Source organism: Lytechinus variegatus, chromosome 17, assembly GCF_018143015.1.
Source record: "Lytechinus variegatus isolate NC3 chromosome 17, Lvar_3.0, whole genome shotgun sequence".
Classification (NCBI taxonomy): domain Eukaryota; kingdom Metazoa; phylum Echinodermata; class Echinoidea; order Temnopleuroida; family Toxopneustidae; genus Lytechinus; species Lytechinus variegatus.
This window is the reverse complement of record NC_054756.1, coordinates 19,670,474-19,694,095: the sequence shown is the minus strand read 5'-3', so window position 1 is coordinate 19,694,095 and position 23,622 is coordinate 19,670,474. Positions and strand designations below refer to the sequence as shown.

The 23,622-nt window shown below is 38.5% G+C and overlaps 1 protein-coding gene across 1 annotated transcript; it reads right to left on the bottom strand.

Moving 5' to 3' along the window:
- Nucleotides 1-10,242: 10,242 nt before the first annotated feature.
- LOC121430927 (retinol dehydrogenase 8-like) lies at nt 10,243-23,069 on the bottom strand. The gene is made up of 4 exons (XM_041628358.1): nt 22,623-23,069; nt 19,461-19,640; nt 13,766-13,859; nt 10,243-13,128 (listed from the first exon to the last, which is right to left on the bottom strand). The coding sequence occupies exons 1-4, from the start codon at nt 22,885-22,887 to the stop codon at nt 12,798-12,800; spliced, it is 870 nt and encodes a 289-aa protein (XP_041484292.1). The 5' UTR covers nt 22,888-23,069; the 3' UTR covers nt 10,243-12,797.
- Nucleotides 23,070-23,622: the final 553 nt, after the last annotated feature.

Below are 23,622 nucleotides of genomic sequence, written 5' to 3'. Positions count from 1 at the left end.
ATTTCATACAACAAAAGAGACTCGACTTTCGGACAGGTTGACTGTCCGTCTTCAGGTCTTCCTGAAGACGGACAGTCAACCTGTCCGAAACGTCGAGTCTCTCTACTACTCATCATCTCTACTCGCCGACTCAAGCCAGCATCTCCTCATCAGCTCTACTACTCAAGCTGTTCTCACTCAACATTCCTTCTGGTTTACAGTCCTTTTCAGGACTATTTTCAAGAAAGAATACTCTACTCTCAAATCTCCACTTTCTCGCCTATCCACTTCTTCTCTTCTTCTATCCACTGTTTCTATAACACTCCACATGGTGTACCGTAAACCACATCAGCAATTGTACATGCCACAATGCAAACCTTCAAACAACAACTGTAAATTTGTATGTACTTTTGTTTATTAGAAGGTAGTCGTGTTATCATTTATTGAAATGAAGGGTTATCGATCTTAACAAAGTATTTGGATGCAGTCTACCTGCGTGATAAAATCGAGTCATCGAGCTATTGCGAATTAAGTGTCAAGCCTTTCATAACCATGTCGAAGCCCAGTTAGGATTTCATTTTTTTAATCGAAATTAACATGAAAGAACCAAATGTGTTGCAGAGGTTATATCAAGCATGCAAGGTAAACATTTTGGGATTTCGGTCCCTCGAGGAAAGATGAGATTATCCTCTACCTTTTGCCTCTGTGCAAATTTCATAACCATGTCGAAGCCTTAGGATTTCATTTTTTTAAATCGAAATTAACATGAAAGAACCAAATGTGTTGCAGAGGTTATAGCCGCGTGATAACATCGAGTCATCGAGCCATTGCGAATTAAGTGTCAAGCCTTTCATAACCATGTCGAAGCCTTAGGATTTCATTTTTTTAATCGAAATTAACATGAAAGAACCAAATGTGTTGCAGAGGTTATATCAAGCATGCAAGGTAAACATTTTGGGATCCTCGAGGAAAGATGAGATTATCCTCTACCTTTTGCCTCTGTGCAAATTTCGAAAATTAAGGGAGGGGGGATGGTCTATTGTTCCCAGAAATCGCTACCCATAGTGTTGCTGCACATTACGTCGTACTCACCGAATGACGCGACTTCCATCTGTTCATTTGCTAGAATGATGACGATGGCTTGACCAAAATGTGTAAATGCGATTCGAGTTCTAGAGCTATCAATCTTCTTAATTGGAAAAGTTTTAGTAAAACCTCGAAATACCTTGTTGCATTGATCTGTGCAGAATGATGAATAATGCAATGATTACATAAATTATTAGTACTATTCAGGGGCGGATCTAACTTTTTTTCCAAGGGGCGGGGGGGGGGGTTGAGCAGGATTAAGGACCATCTACCGCGGATTGCGAAGCGGCGAGCCAATTTTCTTTTTTTTCTATTCATAGGGACGGATCCAGCTTTCGCCAAGGGGGGGGGGGAGGTGTATCTTGAAATACAAGTGCAATCGATGCGATCTACGCCTATTACTACCCGATGACGCAACTAGTAGAAAGCGAGTGACACAGTTTACAATACGACGCAGTTACAGATTGAAGTGACGTCAAAATCTAGAATATAATAAAAATTAATGTGATCCCTGCAGCTCTGGTCACGTGGTGGCGTACTGATCTAACACTGATTCCGATCTACATAACCTATGTAATACATAACATGTATGGCCTGTCCTATCTTTTTGATGAATAGCATTCACCCCCCCCCCCCGCCCGAAGCTAAATTTTCCCACAGGAGTATAGTTTCCTCTGCCGGGGAAGTTATTCAAACTCTAGGTAGGCAATATCTGCATATTATTTTTCCACATTTAGCGCACTGAAATATACTTACATTCACAGTAACGAGTACTAAATCCGAAAGGACAATCACACGATGCAACGTATCCTTGTGTAATGTTTGGCTTCCCTCCGTTTTCACAAGGAACTGTAACCGTAATAAAACAGAACCCCGTCTTACAAGAGTTATGATTGATCCAGTCAACCACAACTATGGAAAACCAGCAATGGCAACATATAAAAATGCATGTTTATTCAAATGGTAGATCGAAAGAAAAAAAATGTTTGTTCAAATTGTTTCTGTTTATGATGTATACTCATACTTTCAAACATTTTCTGGACAATAATCAGTACGCTTCTCTTTGTCAATCAAAGGACATAGCGCAATTTCCTGCAGAAAAAACAAAATATTTATGACATTGATTGACAATCTGCGACATCTGCGTTGGTGCGACAATATCGGTTGTAACATGCCCTGTATTTTGTTTGATCTCTTGTATTGTATGCCTTTTATCACTGTAATTGTATGTATTGTCTTTTATGCAAATGTGAAAATCGAATTAAAAATTGAATTGGATCAACCCAACGGGGCCCATATCTACCTTGGTCGGTGCAAGCGATTGCTTCTGAATTGATAGGAATGTCATATCTATCAAGAAGCTTGCCCATCGTTGAGGATGGACTCACTTGGACATGGTGGACTCGATGTGCTTCACCTGATGAAGGGCAGGTCAGGCGCATTTTGGTCCCTTCTGATTGTAACAAACATGAAAGATGGGGGTAATAGCAATTAACAATCATTGAATCTCTTCACTTTTCAACAACAAAGGATACCAGAAAACTCCCTTGTTCCTACTGCATTTGCCCCGTTCGTACGCCATTCCTCGATCCAATAACAGGCTGGTATCAGTTTCAAAATCAAAATCCTTAACTTTATTTTAATCCCCAAATATATACATATTTCATTCCTAAAAGCTTCTTAAAATTCCCAAATTTTCAAAAATGTCAAATTTTTCAAAAATCTCCAGATGGCAACGCTGTTTGGCAAAATAGAGAATTAAAATGTAGGCCTATATTTACCATTCGAACCAATGGACAATAGCGCACATGCAGTGCGGGAAAGAATATATGACCGAAACAACATGATCAGAATATCCATATCCAGTGCTTAAATTGTTGTCGTAAGTGTCAGATGCTAGGTCTATTACCCAAAGTCTCTCCGATGAAAGTATTCATCATACTTCAAGAAGTCCTGCATATATCATATATTATCCTAAGCCAGGCACTCGTAAGGGCGCTGCACCCCCAATCGACGATCTTCTCATCGTTTACGAGCGCACTTGATTTGCATAATATGAACAAGAGTGTCTGAACAGTGTGAAATAGTAAGCAAATTTAGAAGCCCAACCATAGTGAAATATGAATATTTATGAGGGTTGTGTAGCTTGTGTCAACAACTAATAGGCAGCCTAGTCTCGTTTGAAAACATTCTAAAATCTTAAGTTAACCTCATGGAATTAAACATTCTTTTCACGTAAGAAGTTCATGAAAATGTTAGTTGATGTGGGAAATTTCAACCCATGAAATGCCGTCAAAGCGACGCAGTGAGAGGCGCAAGATATTGACCAGCACGGTTTCGATCGCCCTTGAAAGTCAGTTAGAAATTCAAATTAAAAGGGTCGTTAATGAGATGCAAATCCTAGTCTCGCCGCATCAATGTGTAATATCTTTGGCAAGTTGTACCAGAGCTAACGATTGCTCCACAGCGTATCTTCCCGTGTTCGTTCATTATGCCGTCTGCTTGGTAATTATCTCCAATAATACTACACTTTAATAATTGCACTCATAACTCCTTTTCTAGACAAAAAAGTATAAGCCTAAGTTCTTTTAATACAGTCGCCTCATTGTCGAAGTACTAAAATATAGTCCATTACTATCTTTATTACTGTTAATAAGTGAGTGATAATTTTTATTAATTTTCCTGTCTCGCAATTTTAAAGTGAAAATATATATCATTAAAATACGTAAGCCTACATAACATTTGATGTCGTTAAAATGATCCCACTGATGAACGCGTTTACTGACGCCTAACCATCAGGTTCACATCTTAACAAAATATCTTACTCGAAAGTTTATATTGTAATCAGGCGCGCCGGAACACTTTCAGTTTTTTGGGGGCCAAATCCCGAAGGGGGCACAATATTTTTGACAGTGTGAGATACCGAAGCGATCGAGCGGGAGAGGCTGTGGACCCCCCCCCCCCACGGTAAGGACTTTGTTTAAAAATGGAGTATAAAAGTTGGGTTTCTAAGAGCATTCAAAAATAAATTTCTTGAGAATTAAACAGTCTTGGAGTTCTTTTTGCTCTTTCTGTTTCCTCCCTTCTGACCCAGACTGGTGTTTCTTCATGATCAGGGTCGCAGTTCCAGCAAATTACGAGCCTTATTGAAAACGAAATTGTTTCAAACCAATGTAATATACGCCTTTTAAAGACTTTAAGATGACATGCTTTCGAGTGGGATTCACCATTTTCACAAATTATAACTTATAATCCTCTACATATGATTATTCTGCGTGTAATTTTCTGATAACATGTCTATATTGAGTTGAAATGAACTTAGTATTTTCTTTAGGGCACTGACTTGTTAGCACTGTATTAACTCAATTTTTATTTAGCTGAAAAAGAAATAATTGAAACAAGTTTCTCGAGATGTTATGGTTTCTGGGCTTGACAGCTATGACATAGATTCCATATGTTGCTCGAGTAGTGTTCACGCGCGTTTGTGATATCGGGTCCGGTCTGAGCGTTTCTGGGCGACCGCGCGTTTGTCAGACGACACAGCCAGCATCATAAAGTTATAAACCTAAAGCCCCTTTTACACCTTCACGGACGCAACACGGATCATCACGGATCTCAGTCCGTGATGATCCGGGGTGCCAAATTTGTATTTTCCTAGCATTCCCGGAGTGAGTACGGAGTTAACTGGTTATTAACACGGATATGTACGGAAAAGTACGGAGTCTACAAGGATAGGCAAGGTAGCAATAGGGATCCTGTTTGATATGCTCCCGGAGCCAACACGGAATACCCGGATCATCACGGATGTTACTGGGTCTTTACACGGACCTTCACGGTTGCTCACATTCTGTACTGGCTAGAATGAAGTTTCGTCCCTTTTTGCAGCATCTGGAGCATGCTCGTGCTTGGTTATGAATACGGACTATTGTTCATGTACGCAAACAATACAAACATTTGACCCCGGATAAAGCCGGTATCAACAAGAATCGCCCGGTTCTTACAAGGAGCCTCCCGGATGCATTCGGTAGCTACACGGATGTACAAGGAGGCTACAAGGATGAACACGGATGATTATCAGTCCGTGTACTCCGGGATGAAAAATTGAACATGTTCAATTTTTCTCCCGGACATGCCGGTACATCAAGGATGGCGCCGGATGAGTAGCCGGAGTGTACACGGTAGTCCCGGACTGTACACGGATGACCCCAGATTGACAATCCGGGATGATCCGTGTTGCTTGAAGGTGTAAAAGGGGCTTAATCATTGGTGGGCCACTATCAATTTGCCATTCGCTTTTAGTCTGAAATGTATTCAATGAAAGGTTAAACGTTATCACACTGTAATAAGATGGAAAAGGGGCTTATCAAAGGTATGTTTAACAGAGGAACTGTTCGTCGAAAGACGAGAGTCTTACTATGATAATGTATTTGCCCCGTCAGGGGCAAATTTTTTTCATTTTTGACAATGGAAATGACAATTTTCAGTCAGAAAAGTGCCTTCGTTTGCTTTTGTCCTTAAAGGACAAGTCCACCCCAACAAAAACTTGATTTGAATAAAAAGAGAAAAATCAACAAGCATAACACTAAAAATTTCATCAAAATCGGATGTAAAATAAGAAAGTTATGGCATTTTAAAGTTTCGCTTATTTTCAACAAAATAGTTATATGAACGAGCCAGTTACATCCAAATGAGAGAGTTGATTACATCACTCACTCACTATTTCTTTTGTATTTTATTATATGAAATATGAAATATTTTGATTTTCTCGTCATTGTCATGTGAAATGAAGTTTCATTCCTCCCTGAACACGTGGAATTCCATTATTTTAACATTTTGTGCTTCAGGCAATGAGGTCCTAATCATCAAATTCGTAAAAATTGAAATATTGTATAATTAAAACAATAAAAAACAAAAGAAATAGTGAGTGAGTGACGTCATCGACTCTCTCATTTTGATGTAACTGGCTCGTTCATATAACTATTTTGTTGAAAATAAGCGAAACTCTGAAATGTCATAACTTTCTTATTTTACATCCGATTTTGATGAAATATTCAGCATTGTGCTTGTCTGATTTTTCTCTATTGATTTAAATCAACATTTTTCTGAGGTGGACTTGACCTTTAATAATTTATAATTTTTCTAAATTCAGGGGGCCCAAATTTTTATTTGGGGGGGGGGCAAGTGCCCCCCTGCCCCCCGCTTCCGGCGCCCTTGATTGTAATGAAAGAAGTGCTTTATTGACTCACTGTAGACACATTATTCTTTGGATCATAATGGACTTAATTGAATTGATCGCATTAGGCCTCATTGATACATAACTGTAATGATAGTTATGCACGTAACAACGATCACTTTATGATAATGATACTAAACTTCAGTTTATAACAAAGAATATCATGATATTTTTTTTCGTCCTTGAAACGGGGGGGGGGGGGTGCACACAGCTCCCCCCTCACACTCGGAAAATAAAGGGATGCACCCCCACCCCAAGTCTGCACGTTGTGCCTAGTAGCCTATAGGCAAAATACGAAATAATAATAATAATGATAATAATAATAATAATACTATCTTCTTTTTGTCTCCCACAATTAGAAGATTACCATTTTCCTCCGGGGGGGGGGGATCACCTACTGACTAGGGGGGGGGGGGGGGTGTTGGCACTGTGTGTATATATTACGAGTCTTGACATCAGCAGCATCAAGATGCATTGATGTCGTAATTCCTTCCCTTCTTATCCCGTTTTCGTTCGTTTGAAAATTGTTCGGCTTTGTCTAAAACCGCCACCTTATTAACTCTAGCTGACAACCATTTCGTCAATGAAGACATTTCTTCATATTAGGATGTCCGGCCTCGCTTGTACAATTTGTGGGAACGACAATCTTTGAAACAAAGGGTCGTGGGGATAAATCCCAGCCATTACGTAATTTCCTTTAGCAAAAAAAAACATCCACATTGTGCTGCACTCGACCCAGGTGAGGTGAATGGGGTATCCGGCAGGATTATTTCATTGAATGCGCTGAGCGCTGACAGGCAGCTCGAAATAAAGCCGGGGGTAATAATGGTGATAACAACACACCTCGCAATATAATATTTGTAGATTTGTAGATAGCTTTATATAAATGGCTATAAGTATTGTTATCTATTGTTATCATTATTAGCATTATTGTTATTTTCATCCCCTAAGCGGATGGTGGATATCTCGTCCTTCCAAAGGAAATATAGGATGATGCATGCCGCGTTTGACGTAGCCTATGACGATTCAAAAGATAGAATCTTGCAGTTGACCTGTTTTAGAATAAACCACTGAGTCACTGACGGATCCGGGGGGGGGGGAACATGCGGATAGTGCCCCCATTTTGAGAGCCATGATAATTTAAAAAAAAATAAATATGCCGATATTACACAAATGTACCCCATCTGAAAGTCACAGCATCTATTCTAATGGGAATATGTCCTTTGTACACAGTTGAGGAACTTTTTGGCTTGTCAAATTTTAGGGGGGGGGGGGGGGAGAAATGGGGGACATGTTTTGAGAAAAAAATCTGTTTATTTCATTTTTTTCATTGTTTGTTAAAGTTTTATCGGGAAAAGGTGCCCCCCTTGGAAAATCCTGCATGGTTCCACCCCTGTCTACCAGTAACTTCAAGATAAACAGATGTGAGCTTTTATGGATGGGCGTGGCTTTGGAGTGGCTCTGAATACAACACCTGATGGGCGTGGCTATTATTATTATTTGTTTGACCTCACCTGTGCCTGGGAGGCGATAAGCGAACTGAATCACTATGACCCGCATGTCTCTCCTCCCAATAGAACTGTTTTATTTGGGGGAGTGCCGTTGGACCACTACACCGGGGTTTCCCCCTGCTCTACTGTTCTACGAATAGTGCAATGGGTTTTTAACGGTGGTGGCTCTCCTCTACGGGGACATCCCGATAGACCGCGGGTCCGAAGTGTGTGTACAATTATGATCAGGATATAGTGAGATCAATGTCATCGAGAGGTCCAGGGGTCAAATGAGACGAGACCATGTGGGTCTATCAGGTGCGGATCCATGGGGGCCGAGGGGGAACTGACTCACCCCCACCACCACCCCCAGCTCAAAAAAAAAAGGGGGGAAGGGGGTGAAAGGGAGAGAATAAAAAGAGAGAGGAAGATGGGAAAAGAAGAGAATAGCCAGAGTAAGAGGGAGAAAGGAAGGGAAGAAAAAAAAAGAGGGGAGAAAAGGGGGAAAGAAGAGAAAAAAAGAAAGGAGAAAGGAAAAGGAGGAAAAAGAAGAAGAAAAAGAGGAAGGAAGAGAAGAATATTCAAATAGAGATGAAGATGGGAAGAATGATAAGAAAAAGAGAGAGAGAGGAAGAGGGGAAAAGAAGAGAAGAAAAAGAGAGGGGGAAGGAGGAAGGAGAGAAGAAAAAAAATATTAAAAGAGAAAACAGGGGGAATGGAAAGAAAAAGAAAAAGGGAGAAGTAAAGGGGAAAGAGAAAAAAAAGAGGAAGAGGGAGAAGAAAGAAACGAAACGAGAAAGAAAATGGGGGAAAAGAAGAAGAAAAAAGTGGAAGAAGAGAATAATATCTAAAAATAGAGGAAGATGGGAAGAAAGACAAGAAAAGAGAGAAAAAGAAAAAACGGCAAAAAGAGAAGAAATTAGGGAAAGGAAGACAAGCAAAGTGAAGAAAAGGGGAAAATAAAGAGAAGAAAGAGAGAGAGAGAGAGGAGGAAGGAAAAGAAGAGAAGATAAGGGGAGAGGAAGAGGGGGAAAGAAAGAGAGAAAGAAAGAGAAAGGAAGGGGAATGAGGATAACAGAAAGAAAAAAAAGAAAGAAAAGGAGATGGGAAACAAAAGAGGGAGATGTTGACCCGACGTCGATTTGATGTTCGAACTAGGCGGCGCCAAAATGACGTGCGAACTATGGGGCGCCGAACTGATGTTTGAACTGGGGGGGGGGGGGCGCCAACTTGATGTTTGATCTATAGGGGGGGGGGGCACCAATTTGATGTTCGAACTAGGGGAGCGCTAATTTTGAATTTTGACCATAATGCGACAAATACATGTTTCAGAGAGGGGGAGGGGGGGGGGGCAAAGTTTATTTCACATAGGGGCGCCAAGTTTATATGTTCAACCGAGGGCGCCAAATTGACCTTGAACTTACGGGGCTTCATGCAAAATTTATTTTCAACCGGGGGTGCAACATTGCTCGTATTGCTTGTTTATAGTGAAACATAAGTCCTGCCCAAAAAGCTTAAATTAATGCGGCTGAATTAAAATATCTCGTTTTTACGATAATAGACAAAAACAATGTTTTCGAGTTTTAAGTCTGTATAGCGAGATAGATATCAAGTTTAGGGTCACAAAAAGGGTTATTATCAAATTCAGCTCGCGCTACGCGATCGCAATATTTGATTAATGAGGTATGCATCCTCTGCACCAATCCCACATGTAAGATCCCCCCATGGTGGCATAAAAGGGGTAAGAAACAGAAAAAAATAAGACAAAAGGACAAGCAATTAGAATAGGAATTATACCTTAAAAGAGTCCTTTTTAAATAAGAATATAAAAAACTGAGCTCACGCTTCGCGCTGGCATCAATAAATTGTTTAGTTATATACGTATCCCGACCTCACAGTTTTTTTATGCGAACGAGGAGCACAAGCTGAAAATATCAGGAGGAAGGAAGGGAAAGAAAAATTGAAAAAATGGAAAAGAATACGAGGAAAAAATGAAATAAAGAAAGGAAGAAAGAGAGGGAGGGAAGAACGAAGGGAGGAGAGAACGAAAAAATAGAAAAATAAATGAAGGAGAGAAAGAACGAAAAGAAACAGGAGAGGAATAAAGAAGTCAAGATAATTTTAAGGAAAAGAGAATGAAGGAAATAAAAAAAAGGAAATTTGATAGAAGGAAAGTAAGAGAAAGAAGTAAAAAAAATGTTCAGGAAAGAAAGATAGGAAATAAAGATAGATGGAACGAAAATGGGCACGCAGGAAGGATAGGGTAGAAAAGAAAGAAAAAGGAAAAAAGTTCAAACTTCAAGTAAACAAAAAATTGTAATCATCCAATAAAAATCATGTTATTTGGTGTTTTTCTTAATGTATTTTAAAAGTTTCAAAAAGTAAAATGTTAGTAGAAATGAATAAAATTTTAAAGTGAAACATATCGTCAAACTTAAAAATTAGATGAAACATCGCGGCATCGAACACACCAAGACTCAAAACAAAAGCTGAAAAAACTAGATCTATGAAAAGTCAATAACTTCTTGCACCGATTACATCTCTAAAACATTAATCTGAGAATAATTATAAAAATTTCCTGCCGACTTTGTGACTATTTTGGTGGAAAAACTGTTTATCATGTGAGATTGTTTGCATTTGCTCCGATCATACATGCCTAGCTACTAGCCTAACACACACACATAGGCAGGAGGCAAGTTCGTTTGCAATGTATTGGGTTACAGAAGCAAGAAAATCACCGCAAAACTTGCAAAAGTTTACAGTTATCGATTTAATTGTTATCTCTCCTTCGTCATCTGTTGTTTATTTATGATTTAATGAAAATTTGTCACTTTTAAATGTATTTTTGTTCAATATTCTGAAAAACGGGACAATTAGGCGTCCCGGGGAGGGTTTATCGGGACGCCGGGACAAAGGAGCAAAATACGGGACAATCCCGGGAAATACGGGACGTCTGGTCACCCTGTCCGTTCCTCACAACCGTATTGCATGTGTGCCTGTGCATAGTAATTGCTCCAGATAAAAGCCTCTATATCTATGGTAATGTCAATCTTCTAACCGTTTCCCCCAAACCAATGCGAAACTGACAAACAATGACGAGTTGTACTGTCTATGATTAAAATATATCATCGGGATATCAAGCTTTGTTCTTTAATTATGTTGAGGTCAGAATAGTAATAATAACAATAGTAACAGCAAGGAGCTTCTACAGTCATAACACGATGTTGCTTATATATATCGCATATCACTACCCGTGGGCGTCTCAATGCGCTTAATGCAAAAATAGAAATGAGTAACCACGAACAAAAAAAATTGTTTGAAATTTATTGACACAAAAATAATTCAGAAGTTCTGCTGTACTATTATTAAAACCACACAGAAATGATATAAATACCAATAGCCTACAACCCAAATGCTTTTATGTCAATTTTTTTTTAGCCTCCTGATCCGAGTACCAAACATATGACCTAAATTTCATGAGTCACCATGCCGGGTCAGTGAAGACTTTGGAAATATAATAATAGTTCATTTTAGCACATGAAATATTGAGTACGTGCTAATTATAAAAAAAAACAAAAAAAAACAAACAGAAAACTGTAAATAGACAAGTTCTATTTTGTTTTAATCATCACCTAAACTTTGGGAAGTATAATTTACAAGAAAAGTTTAGAAGAAGCCATATTGAAAAAGTATTCTGAAGTGCAAAATCAGAAGCTTCGAAAGGACGGGGGTGAAAATATTAGGAAGAATATGACTTCTTTACTTCAAGGAACAAATAGAGAATCCTAACAAAAATACTGAAATTAAATACAAACATACCCCTTAATACCCTTTCTGCTCGATATTTCACTATACTACAGCGTATTCCACGAGAAAATGGTAATGGCACTCTAGATTGGTATGATATTAAAATGATACCATTACATTCTTCATTTCTTTACATCCGGAAACTACAATTCATTTTCTACATCTGGAATAATTTTATGGCCCGTTGCAGAAAGAGTTGCAATCAAACGCAACTCTAAAAATCACGCGCAACTTGATTTTCAACCAATCAACAGCGCGCATTTCTGACTTGCGATTGATTTTCTGACTTGCGTTTAAACGCAACTCTTTCTGCAACAGGCCATATAATCACAAAGATATGAGCACTTTTTCTTTTGATTACATTCAAGTGGTACAAATCAAAGGCCTCTTTATTCACGTTCAGCCAGGGGCATAAGATCGGCACTGATAGCTTTTGTTCAAGTCCTGGGGATGACCTATTTATTCACCCTTCGGATGAATAGATGAGATTATGGATTACTAAAAAAGTTTTAAATCATTTCCTTGTAGTTATCCTTTAGTAGGCCTCCAATCCTTCAAAGGAAATAAATAAATGAATACATAAATAGTGAATAAGGAGGTGATTGGAATTTGTGCTTTATTTCAACGTCACACCGAAACATGGATTGAAAGGACTGTTTTCTGATCACTCCTGAAAGTAGGCCCGTATCTCATAAAATTCAGGTCAGTTGTATAAAACAAATGCTGTTTCACGATATTACAATTATATACAATATGATTTAGCAATTATCACAATCTACTCATTTTATCTTTGTGGGACACGCTGTACAGTAACCCCCTGCCCCTTGAGGAGAAACATCTGGTGATGGTTGTGGTGGAGGTAGTAGTAGTAGTGGTGGCAATGATGATGATGATGATAATGATGATATTGACAATGGTGATGATGATGGTGGAGGTGATGCATAATGGTTTGATGATGGTGGTGTTGGTGGTGTTGATTTGATGATAATCGATGCACTAAGTAGAATTATTTAGCACCAGCATAACTAACACTAGCTGTTAATGATTATCAAGGCATTTACTCTTATATTTTTTTTTTACATTCGGTTTTGATTAGTCATTCACCTAAATTATCAATGCACTCATATATGTCCGTTCGTATCAACATGTTCAAACATCGATGTTGAGATGTCTCGCAGGTTCTGCGAACGGAGCCTCCCATTTCACGATGAATACCCCAGTCGCTTTAGGTTTCCAGCTATAGAGCGTTCCCCAGTAACATCACTACAATACTTCGCTATCTCCTCGCAGCCAACCTTATCTTTTAAGAGGTGTCTAAGAGCAGGTTTCTCCTCCTCCAAGCACCGTTCCACGATGGCCTCGGCGACCTTCTCCGCGCTTGACGACTTCGATACCTTCATCATCCGATGCATGTGTTCTAGATGACGGCGGTCTATTTCGTCGATTTCGTCGTCGTTCAGTATCTCCCTCACGCAGGCACATACATGATCATCCATCCTGGTAGTAACACGAGCAGGCTCCACCAGACAAACCCTGAGTGAAATCGAATATTGGTGAAATTAGAAGCGTCAAAATGTGGAAATGCACGACATCCCATTTTGGTTCATCCCTCCCTTCCCGTGCAGTAACTGCAAAAAAAGGTAACTTACCTTCTCGGACCCTACCACCTTGCTTCATCTTTCTATGCAAGCCCTGTGACCATTGCTTATCTTGGAAAGGGATAAGCGAAAAAGAGCTTTCCCACCTCCAACAGCCATGAAACGGTGTGTTGGCTCAGATGGTGGAGCGTCCGTCTCACAACCGGGAGTCCCGGCCGTCGATCTGGCGCCGCACAGTGGTTGCCGGGCCCACGATCTATTCAGCAAAAATTATTTTTGGAGTATTTCTATTTCAGATTTTCATTTCGAACAATGAAATATGGATTTTCTTTGTTCTTTTTTTAAAATATTTTTTAGGTCCCTGGCCTTCCCCTAATTTAAAGAAATGACGAAGTCTGGTTATCTACTGATGTCAGGAGCGAAAATTGCCAAGTCTCTCCTTAGTTCTCAATAACATTCTAAATAAATCAAATATAAAATTATACAGACTTTTTATGTATTTTCAGGAAGAGACCTAGCTTGCCAATATTGGCAAGAAGTATATTTCTATCATTTGTAATAGGCCTACCCACCGAATATTGAATAGCCTCAAGCCAGCAGCCAGAGATTCGAAAAACCCTTCGATTGCAAACTTGGTCGCACAATAAAATTCGTAGTAAGGTCGACCTGGAGAGAGAGAGAGAGAGAGAGAGAGGGGGATAGGAATGATTATGAGATATTTGTCTTGTTCAGTTCATGACGTTGGAAATTAGCTAATGATAAATCTTGTATTTTCTGTGATGTAGAATAAACTTTTGTTCATGTTATGTTAGAATGTAATCCTGTTGCAAATTTTTTGATAAAGATAAAATAGAATTCTTTGCAATTGATGTTTAAAATGACAATTCTTATTAACGAAACGACGTTGTCCATTGGATACAAAATACACGATGGCAAGTTTACGTTGGTTAATTTGTTTAGGATATTTGCACAGTATGCAATATGCAAATCGTATGTCATTTAGGGACTTATCCACAGAGGATTAGTTTATTGCTACCATGGTTACTGGGAGTGCTGAGCATTGTCACAGCCACCCAGTAACAAAAGATAATCCTCCGTGGCCAGGTCCATGACGTCATGAATAAGAATCAAGGAAGAGCTTTTAATATATATTAAATTTGGTATGAGTTCAAGAAAGAGCTACTTTTTATGTAAAATGTTGATTTAATTCAAATGATCAGAGTTTTGACACAATAGAGAAATTTCATCTATATTACATTATATATTAAATAGTGGATGTTTACTGCATGTTTTATAACTCTACATGCTACATGCACGTGTTTTGTAACTCCACACGCACTGTATCTCGAAAGAAATTGTTAAAAGGAGAAAGAGTAAAAGAACCTCTGAATGAGGAAAAGTAAAAGAAAATCATTATTATTTTGTCCATTCTTCAAGATTTCGGAATGGGGGTGGGTCCAGGCGCGGATTTTTGACATCACTTACAAATGCCCTTCAGGCGGCCATGCAGTCTGCCTACAAACAGCGCCACGGTATCAAGACAGCTCTTCTTGAGAGCGGTTGACAACATGAAATCAGTCATACTCGTTTTAGATCTATCAGCAGCATCTGACACGCAGATCATAAAGTCCTTCTTCAGAGATTGCATGTAGACTTGAAGGTTCATACCACTGCCTTAGCATAGTTCCGGTCGTATCTCCGGTGCAGACGGAAAATGGTAAATATCAATAGGCTTTGTCAGAGGAGGCTCTCTTGAAGTACGGTGTTCCGCAAGGTTTCGTCCGCAGTCCGCTACTCTTCACTCTGCACACTGCACCTCTTGAGGGAAATTGCGCGTCATCATGGATTGCGAGTTCATTTCTATACGGATGATACGCAATTGTGACCCTCGACTCAAGAGTGAGAGATGAGGATTATGCTATTTCACGTATTACTACCTGCCTGACAGAAGTTCGACATTGAATGGTAATAATTTTTGTACAGTTGAATGATGAGAAAACTGAATAGTTTTTTTCTTTACCACGTATGCGAAACAAGATTGTTCCACAAAATCTTCAAATTGGCAGTGTGTCTGTCCCACAATCAGACAATGCTCGTAATCTGGGTGTCTCCTCCTAACAGTGCTTCAAGATTGACAAGCATATTTCCATTAAGCTATGCCAAGCGACTTACCACGAGCTATGAAATATATCGGCTATAGGATCGCTACTTACTCATTCTACAGCAGAAATCCTAATTCATCATTCCTTAATCATTCCTTAATTACTTCTAGGATTGACTTCTGTGACAGTCTGCATGCTGGTCTTTCTTCCACTGTGCTGAACAGACTCCAGGGTATACATAATGCTGCTGCCACCCCGCTGCCGCTGCGGAGAAATATAACAACGTCACCCCTGTTGTCACAGAGTTCCACTGGCTACCAATTAGGTACAGGATCGAATTCAAAATCCTTCTCCTGACTTTCCAGACTTTTCATAGTTTAGTTCCAGGTTTTGTGTCTTCCCTGATAGAATAACACCGCCTAAGTCCTGGTTTGCGTTCATTTGGTACTGGTGTCACTCTTCATGTACCCATCACACACCTAAAGGGATATGGAGATATTTTCATCTAATGCTCCACGTCTCTGGAACTACCTTCCTTCTCCACTACGTGAAATTAACAACATTGAACTGGCGCAATACAAATGCTATGGATCATCATCACCATCATCAGCATTTTTATCATTATCATCATCATTTTAATCATCATCAGCAGCAGCATCACCGCCACCACCATCATCATCATTTGACCACCCCGCCAAAAAAGACAGGCAAATACAAGGGGGAAAAATCAACAGAAAGGTCATCAATCCCAATGATGGCAATTTGGGGCTCTCCTCCTGTGTATCTATTTTTTGTTTGAAGTTTACTTGGTGCTCCCGCACCTTCCTCGGATCCGCGCATCGGTTTTTTTTTTGGTTTGGCATAATAGTCGGGTAGATATGATCAGAATTATTGCATGACCGTCAAGTTGGGTATATATGCAATTTTTTGGGTGAAAGTTGTAGTGTAGAGTGTCTACTTCAAGAATCCGACAGGTGCCACTTGGGTACCCTTGGGCTTTTTTTTTAATTGACGTCATAGGCCACGCCCACTTTTTTTACATACCTCTTAAATATGACTTTCATATTTTACGTTAAAAACATGTCATGCTTGGTATCAAATGGAAGCTAATGACAAATCAAATGCAAATATATATATGGATCTCTGGGCATTTAGATCACACCAATGTCAGTTAAAGGTCATTTAAGGTCGTAAAAGGTCAAATTGCATTACAAATGTAAGTAATACACATAAGACGAAAAATATAATGTTTTAAATACAAATAAGTTAGGTATAATATGCATTTTGTACAGAAAGTTAAGTTGAGGGTGCGCATATTAAGAATCCAATGGATGCGACCTTGGCATCTTGAGGAATTTTACTTTTCTGACGTCATAAACTACACAAACTTTCTTACATTCCTCGAAATTACTACTTTTCCATTGATCGGACTAAACATATCATGTGTGATATCAAATTATAGCAAATGCAAAACCGAATCCACAAATATGAATCACAGGGCATTTATATTGCGTTCAGATCAATTAAAGGTCATTTAAGGTCATGAAAGGTCAAGTGAGGTCACAAATGTAAGCAATGCAACATATAAAGCATTATGGAATACAAACAAGTTGGGTATCATATGTATTTTGGGCTTTAGGTTATGTTGAGGATCTGTATTTTCTGAATCTGACAGGGGCTACTTTGGTAGCGTTGGGGCAACGTCATTTTCTGCCGTCATAAACCACACCATCCTTTTCACATAGGACAACCTCTTAATTATGACTTATCTCTGATCTAGTGGATGGAATGAACACATCATGTTTGGTATCACATGAAAGTTTGTGGAAAATGGAATGTACATTTATACAGAAATAAAACACACTGTGTCATAAACAAGTGCGGGGAAGGCCTAATGTCCTGTTCCACGTAATATCAGTTATCTTTTGAAGATGTCATGGGAGTAGAAGCATACATGATTTTTCTCTGACGACACTGATTTTTCTGTTCTACCAGACTGTTCTGCTTTTAGGATTTACAAGCGTTTTGCATTCTGATGGAAAGGTAATCGATATGTATGGTATTGAATCTAGGAAAAAAAGCTGGCTGTGCACAATTCCTTTCATTAGGGTGGGATACAATGTTGTGTTAATTTGGAAAGGGAAATACTTTCACTCTGAACTTACTGCTTACTCTACAGAGCCTGATGTAGAAGAAGTGGACAGGAATCAGGATCAATTAAAGCTGTAGTATTCAAACTTTAGCTCTTTCTTGACTAATAATAAATGTAAAGATTAAGAGCCTACCCCGACTGAAAAGTCAGCAAAAGAGCGTGTCAAATGTGCTCTTCTCCAGGATCTTCAGCCGGAGAAAATCTTTTCTGCAACTAACCTTTCATGTATGCTGGGAAGTATATTAAGTTAGGAGGGCATTCCTGTACCTGTTCATAGCACAGTGGATACTCTCATCATGGAATTGTCAGAACTTATTCCATGTGTATTAATATCGGGGCCACCATGCATATTCTAGGGCTTGCGTTTGTCACTTTGGTGTATCGTATTGTGCCATTCTAAACACAATTATAGATTAACATGCAATCGAGATTGAAGAGGGGCAAATCAGTCTTGAAGAGGATTAAGCAAGTTCAGGGTGGAAGTATTTTCCTTGCCAGATTGACACAATATGTTATCCCAACCTAAAATATTGTCTGTGCACAGCCAGATTTTTTTTCTCTCTTAGTTATAACTTTAATATCGATCACTTGTTCTTCAGTATGCTTGTAAACCTTAAATGAGAAGATTCTCGTAGAACACAAATGTCAGTGTTGTCAGAGAAAATTATTTAAACTATGCTCACGCCCATGACATCTTCGGAAGATAACTGATACAACGTGGAACAGGACATTAGACCTACCCGAGTACGTGGAACAGGACATTAGACCTACCCGTACTTGTTAATGATACAGTGGTTGGTACCTTTGCAGATGCAAGTCAGTGTCACCATGTTCTATGAGACTTAATGCAGTTGCTGCCCAGCCGTCGAATCATGTATTCATAATTCATACTGCAAGTGTGAAACGAACATGACAAAGTATACAGCTAAGGCACAGACATGCAGTCGAGGTTGTTGAGGAATTTTCACTTTTTAAGTACTGATAAACTCCCGCCTTCATTAGAGCTTTCATCGGCTAAAATGACCTAAAGGTGACCTTGGCATGTGATTTATTTATTTTTTTTTTATAAATTTACACTCCATTTTCCATAAGCTTTAATTTGATACAAAGTATGATATGTTTATTCCGTTCACCAGAGAAGAGATACTGTAAATCATAATTAAGAGTTTGACCTATATGAAAAGGATGGTGTGGTCTATGACGTCAGAAAATGACGTTGCCCCAGGGTACCAAAGTAGCCCCTGTCAGATTATAGATATACACATCCTCAGCATAACTATCAGCCAAAAATATATTCAATGCTCAATTTGTTTGTATTCCAAACTTCAGTGCTTTATATGTTGCATTGCTTGCATTTGTGACCTAACTTGACCTTTCATGACCTTCAATTGATCTGAACGCAATATAAATGCCTTGTGATTCATATTTGTGGATTCGATTTTGCATTTGCTATAATTTGATATAAAACATGATATTTTTATTCCTCTCAAGAGAAAAATAACAATGAAGAGGAATGCAAGAAAGTATGTGTGGTTTATGACGTCACGTTCTTAATATGCCCACCCTCAACTTAACTTTCAGCAAAAAATGCATATGATACCTAACTTAGAACATGTTTTTTCGGCTTATATGTATTACATACATTTGTATGCAATTTGACCTTTTATGACCTTAAATGATATTTAACTGATATTGGTGTGATTTAAATGCCCAGTGATCCATATATTTCCATTTGATTTGTCATTAGCTTTAATTTGATACCAAACATGACATGTTTATTCCGTAAAATATGAAAGTCATATTTGAGAGGTATATAAAAAAAGCAGGCGTGGCCTATGACGTCAGTTTTAAAAAAATGCCCAAGGGTGCCCAAGTGGCACCCGTCGGATTCTTGAAGTAGACACCCTATACTACAACTTCCATAAAAAAATGCATATTTACCCAACTTGACGGTCATGTTGTGGTTCTACTTGACTATAATGGCATTCGTCTTAATCGAAAGAGGAACTTTACCTTGCCTGGCGAGACTGCTTGTAACAGCAATAATCTTCCCTGCTCTTCTTTCTTTCATGTGCGGCAGGACAGCTTGTGTGAGTCTCATAGCCCCCATCACATTAACACTGAACATAAGGTCAATCTTTTCCCTCGGCATCTGCTCAGGAATTCCGAGGAAGACCACTCCAGCGATGTTTACTATTGATATGATAAAAAAATGCATATAGAAATAATAATAAATAATATTTGCCATGAAGAATTGAAATCACCATGATATGAAATTATAATTGGTATAGTGTCGAAAATCTGTTTATCTGACCGTCTATCGGATCGGGGTCGCACTTGCCAATAACCCGTCTTTGTGGTCTAGTGGTTAAGGCACAAGCGTCCCAAGCTGGTGGGCTAGGTTCTATTCCCGACAGAGACATTTTTTCGGCATTACCCATTTTTCCAAAGGGCAGACAGCTCTTGGGAAACGTGATTTAAAGGTAAATGCTAGTTTTGGTAACGATATTAAAATGAGTTCGTACAGAATCCAATGAAATTATCACCAAAGTGTATAAATAAAACGCATGTGCCAAAGGATTCTCGAAGAAATTGTATAATTGCTGAGAAATCAGCAAATAAGCACATCACGATTCGGGTAGAGCCGTCGGGCCCCACGCTCTAAGTAATAATTATACATTGTCCCACGTGCGCTTATCTGTGTTGGGATCTTCGGTGTGAAAATTTTTTAGCGTAGATTTCAAGATTTCACAACGTTCAGTTAATGTAACTGTACCAGATCTAGATCCTCGATGATATACTGACAATTAAGCCTTGTTTTACAGACTTTCTCATGAAATCAGTGTTTACTGCAATTACTGGAATTTTTCTTTAAAGGACAAGTCCACCCCAACAAAATCTTAATTTGAATAAAAAGATAAAAATTTAACAAGCATAACATTGAAAATTTCATCAAAATCGGATGTAAGATAAGAAAGTTATGGCATTTTAAAGTTTCGCTTATTTTTAACGAAATAATTATATGAACGAGCCAGTTTTATCCAAATGAGAGAGTTGATGACATCACTCACTCACTATTTCTTTTCTATTTTATTATTATGAAATATGAAATATTTTTTTGATTTTCTCGTCATTGTCATGTGAAATGAAGTTTCATTCTTCCCTGAACACGTGGCAATCCATTATTTTACATTTTGTGTTTCAGGCAAGGAGGTCCTAATCATCAAATTCGTAAAAATTGAAATATTGTATAATTCAAACGATAAAAAACAAAAGAAATATTGAGTGACATCATCGACTCTCTCATGCATTTGGATGTAACTGGCTCGTTCATATAAATATTTTGTTGAAAATAAGCGAAACTTTGAAATGTCATAACTTTCTTATTTTACATCCGATTTTGATGAAATTTTCAGCATTGTGCTTGTCTGATTTTTCTCTATTGATTCAAATCAACATTTTTCTGAGGTGGACTTGACCTTTAAGCTACTTACGCCTACTTTCATCAACTTCTTTCACAAAATATGTAAAAGAGTTGTCAAAGCTGTTGTACACATATATTTTCTCTCTCTCTCATACACACACACACGCACACCCTCAAAAACACACCCTCAACCACACACACACACAGGCATATGTATATATATATGAGTTGACCCTGATCTCAAAATGTTACATACTCTCATCTGAAGATCGTTTGGTAAATGAAAGATTGGCATCACTAGATATTTTTATAGCATGTATAGCCTACATAGTTATTGATTTTACGATAATTTCCATGGGTCAATGCAATAAATCGTTAAATATTGTAATCAACTGCTCATCTTCCTACTTTGGATCCACGTCCCCATTTAACCGCTCTCAGTTATTGATTCCTATGAACCAGCTAACTCGAAAGCAAATTGTATTCATATCAATAAATGATATTGCATGCATATGATCATTTTAGTCTAGGAAAACGACCTTTCCAAGCTTCTAACACACAAACTACAAATTGTTTGTTTAAAATGTTTGTATATGTCCGTAACTCTAACAACTATTTCTTTTAAAAACTATTCTGAAAGTATTACAATTTTTTCTAAAAGTTAAAAGAAGTTGTCATAAAGTTTACCATGGTCACATTTGTTCTACGGCGGCCGTACGGCGAGTCGAAAACAGCCGTTTTATCAATTTTGATTCAAACCACCTATATGTAGTTGGACTCGCCGTACGGCCGCCGTAGAACAAATGTGACCATGGTACCTAACAGTTGTTAGAGTGATAGGCCCAAACAATATTCTTAAAATGCTATTGTTTTCCCAGTGTATAATTTAATCATTCAAAAGTTTCATTCACCCATGTCTAGAATTGAATTGAATTTCGAAAACTTATGGATTTGCCCAACGAACCGACTGTTTTCAATATGAATAGATTAAAAAAAGATAATGAAAAACACCCTTTTTGTGCTTTCCCGTGTCTCGGCCCTGAACCCATTCAGTTTTGGTCTATTAAAAATGTTCAGACAACTGTGAAAAATGAGTCACAACCCATGCAAGGGACGTACAAAAAAACAGGAAGCACTTTTTAAAGGAATGCATGTTCTAGCCTGAAAAATAATATGGCTTGAACAGATTTAGGAAAATCAGGTTAAGGAAACAATGAACATTTGTAAAAATCGGACAAGGAACAACATGATATTTTAAGAATTTGTACATAATTTCGGTGAAAATGTTTTATGGGTTTTATGCATGTCTTCATGAAAATTCAATGAGCAAATTTGATGTCATATCCCCATTTTTTCTTTTTTTTATTTTATTATAATCATGAAATTATTTCCATTCAAATCAATATATGTCATCGTCAACTGATTCATTGCCGCAACTTTATCATATATCATACACTCATCACGACTTCCATAACTACATGTACTGTTCCACAAGATATTGCTAATCTTACAAGTCCGTTAACTTTGGTATTTGTTTTCAGATTTTGATATTTTCAGCATTTTATTCGATGAATTTTACTAATTATTCAAGTATAATTATTTTCAACCCTAAGTTGACGTCAAAGACACACTTTCTCATATATCTGCGGTACAACATGGACCTAGGTCCATTCGTACAATAACAATTCTGAACAATTCCTAATTATAATATGAAGCAAAAAACAAACAAACAATACAATTAAAGAACTCACTCAAAACATCGATCCGCTCATGAGTATTAATGACATTGTCAACCACAGAAGATATATTCTCGTCATTCGTTACGTCCAAAACTTTGATGAAAACTGTTTTATCCAGGGCGTCGCCCAGGGCAGTCATCAGCTCCGCCCTTTCCGACATCGAAATTACCGTTGCGATGACGATGTATCGCTGATCGTTGTCGAGAGCGAGACGAGTGGCAGTGGCGAGCCCGATACCTGAAGAGCAGCCAGTTATGAGAACGATTTGAGGCTCCATGTTTGGGGCTAATACTAAAGCATTTCATATAAATTCAGATTTAAAAAATGGAATGAGTAAGCCTTTAGATGGGTAAGGTCCACGGTACTGCCACCGCTACATCGCGATTAACCCGTCTACTGATCAACCAAGCCCAGGGACCTATCCACGGATGATCAGTTTATTGTTACTGTGGGTCCATGACCAAACCTCTTTTATACTAACCAATGATACAATATCAAGCGGTTTACAGTGGTTTCATTGACGCAAGCCCCATGGGTATGGCGGGCCAAGTGTCCGCTAGTAAATTCCGTCCACTATGCATGGGTGACTCAACACTGCCTCAATGAAAGCTTTTCACAAACTTTCACCAACTAACTATGCGTCCCCAAAAACTATACACTTTTGACATGACTGCCAAAAAAAAACATATCACGGGGGGGGGGGCTTTATATATATGGGAAGCCAATAGAGTCAATTTTTAAATAACACCAAAAAGTTGGGGAAAAAAAGTTGATGCCCAAATTCAGAATTTATCATTAAATCAGCATTCTGCTCTGGACTCCATGCGTACATGACAACCAGTCTCTCAACAGGAGGGGATGGCGGGAGAGAGAGAGAGAGGGGGGGGGGGGGGGTTCTATTGACCCTTATTCCATCAACCTACCTTTCCCACTTAAAGTCCTATCTCACCCCCTATTCTCCCGACTCCCATGAACACAGTTCAATCAAACAATTTATGAAATTTGCTTAAAC

What these genes read in the sequence shown, in the direction of transcription:
- LOC121430927 (XM_041628358.1), bottom strand. Translation starts at nt 22,887, where the DNA reads ATGGAGCCTCAAATCGTTCTCATAACTGGCTGCTCTTCAGGTATCGGG. An exon ending in TGAGCGGATCGATGTTTTGA is followed by an intron (nt 19,641 to 22,622) that starts GTGAGTTCTTTA and finishes TCATATCAATAG; the next exon opens with TAAACATCGCTGGAGTGGTC. An exon ending in AAGCAGTCTCGCCAGGCAAG is followed by an intron (nt 13,860 to 19,460) that starts GTAAAGTTCCTC and finishes CTCTCTCTCCAG; the next exon opens with GTCGACCTTACTACGAATTT.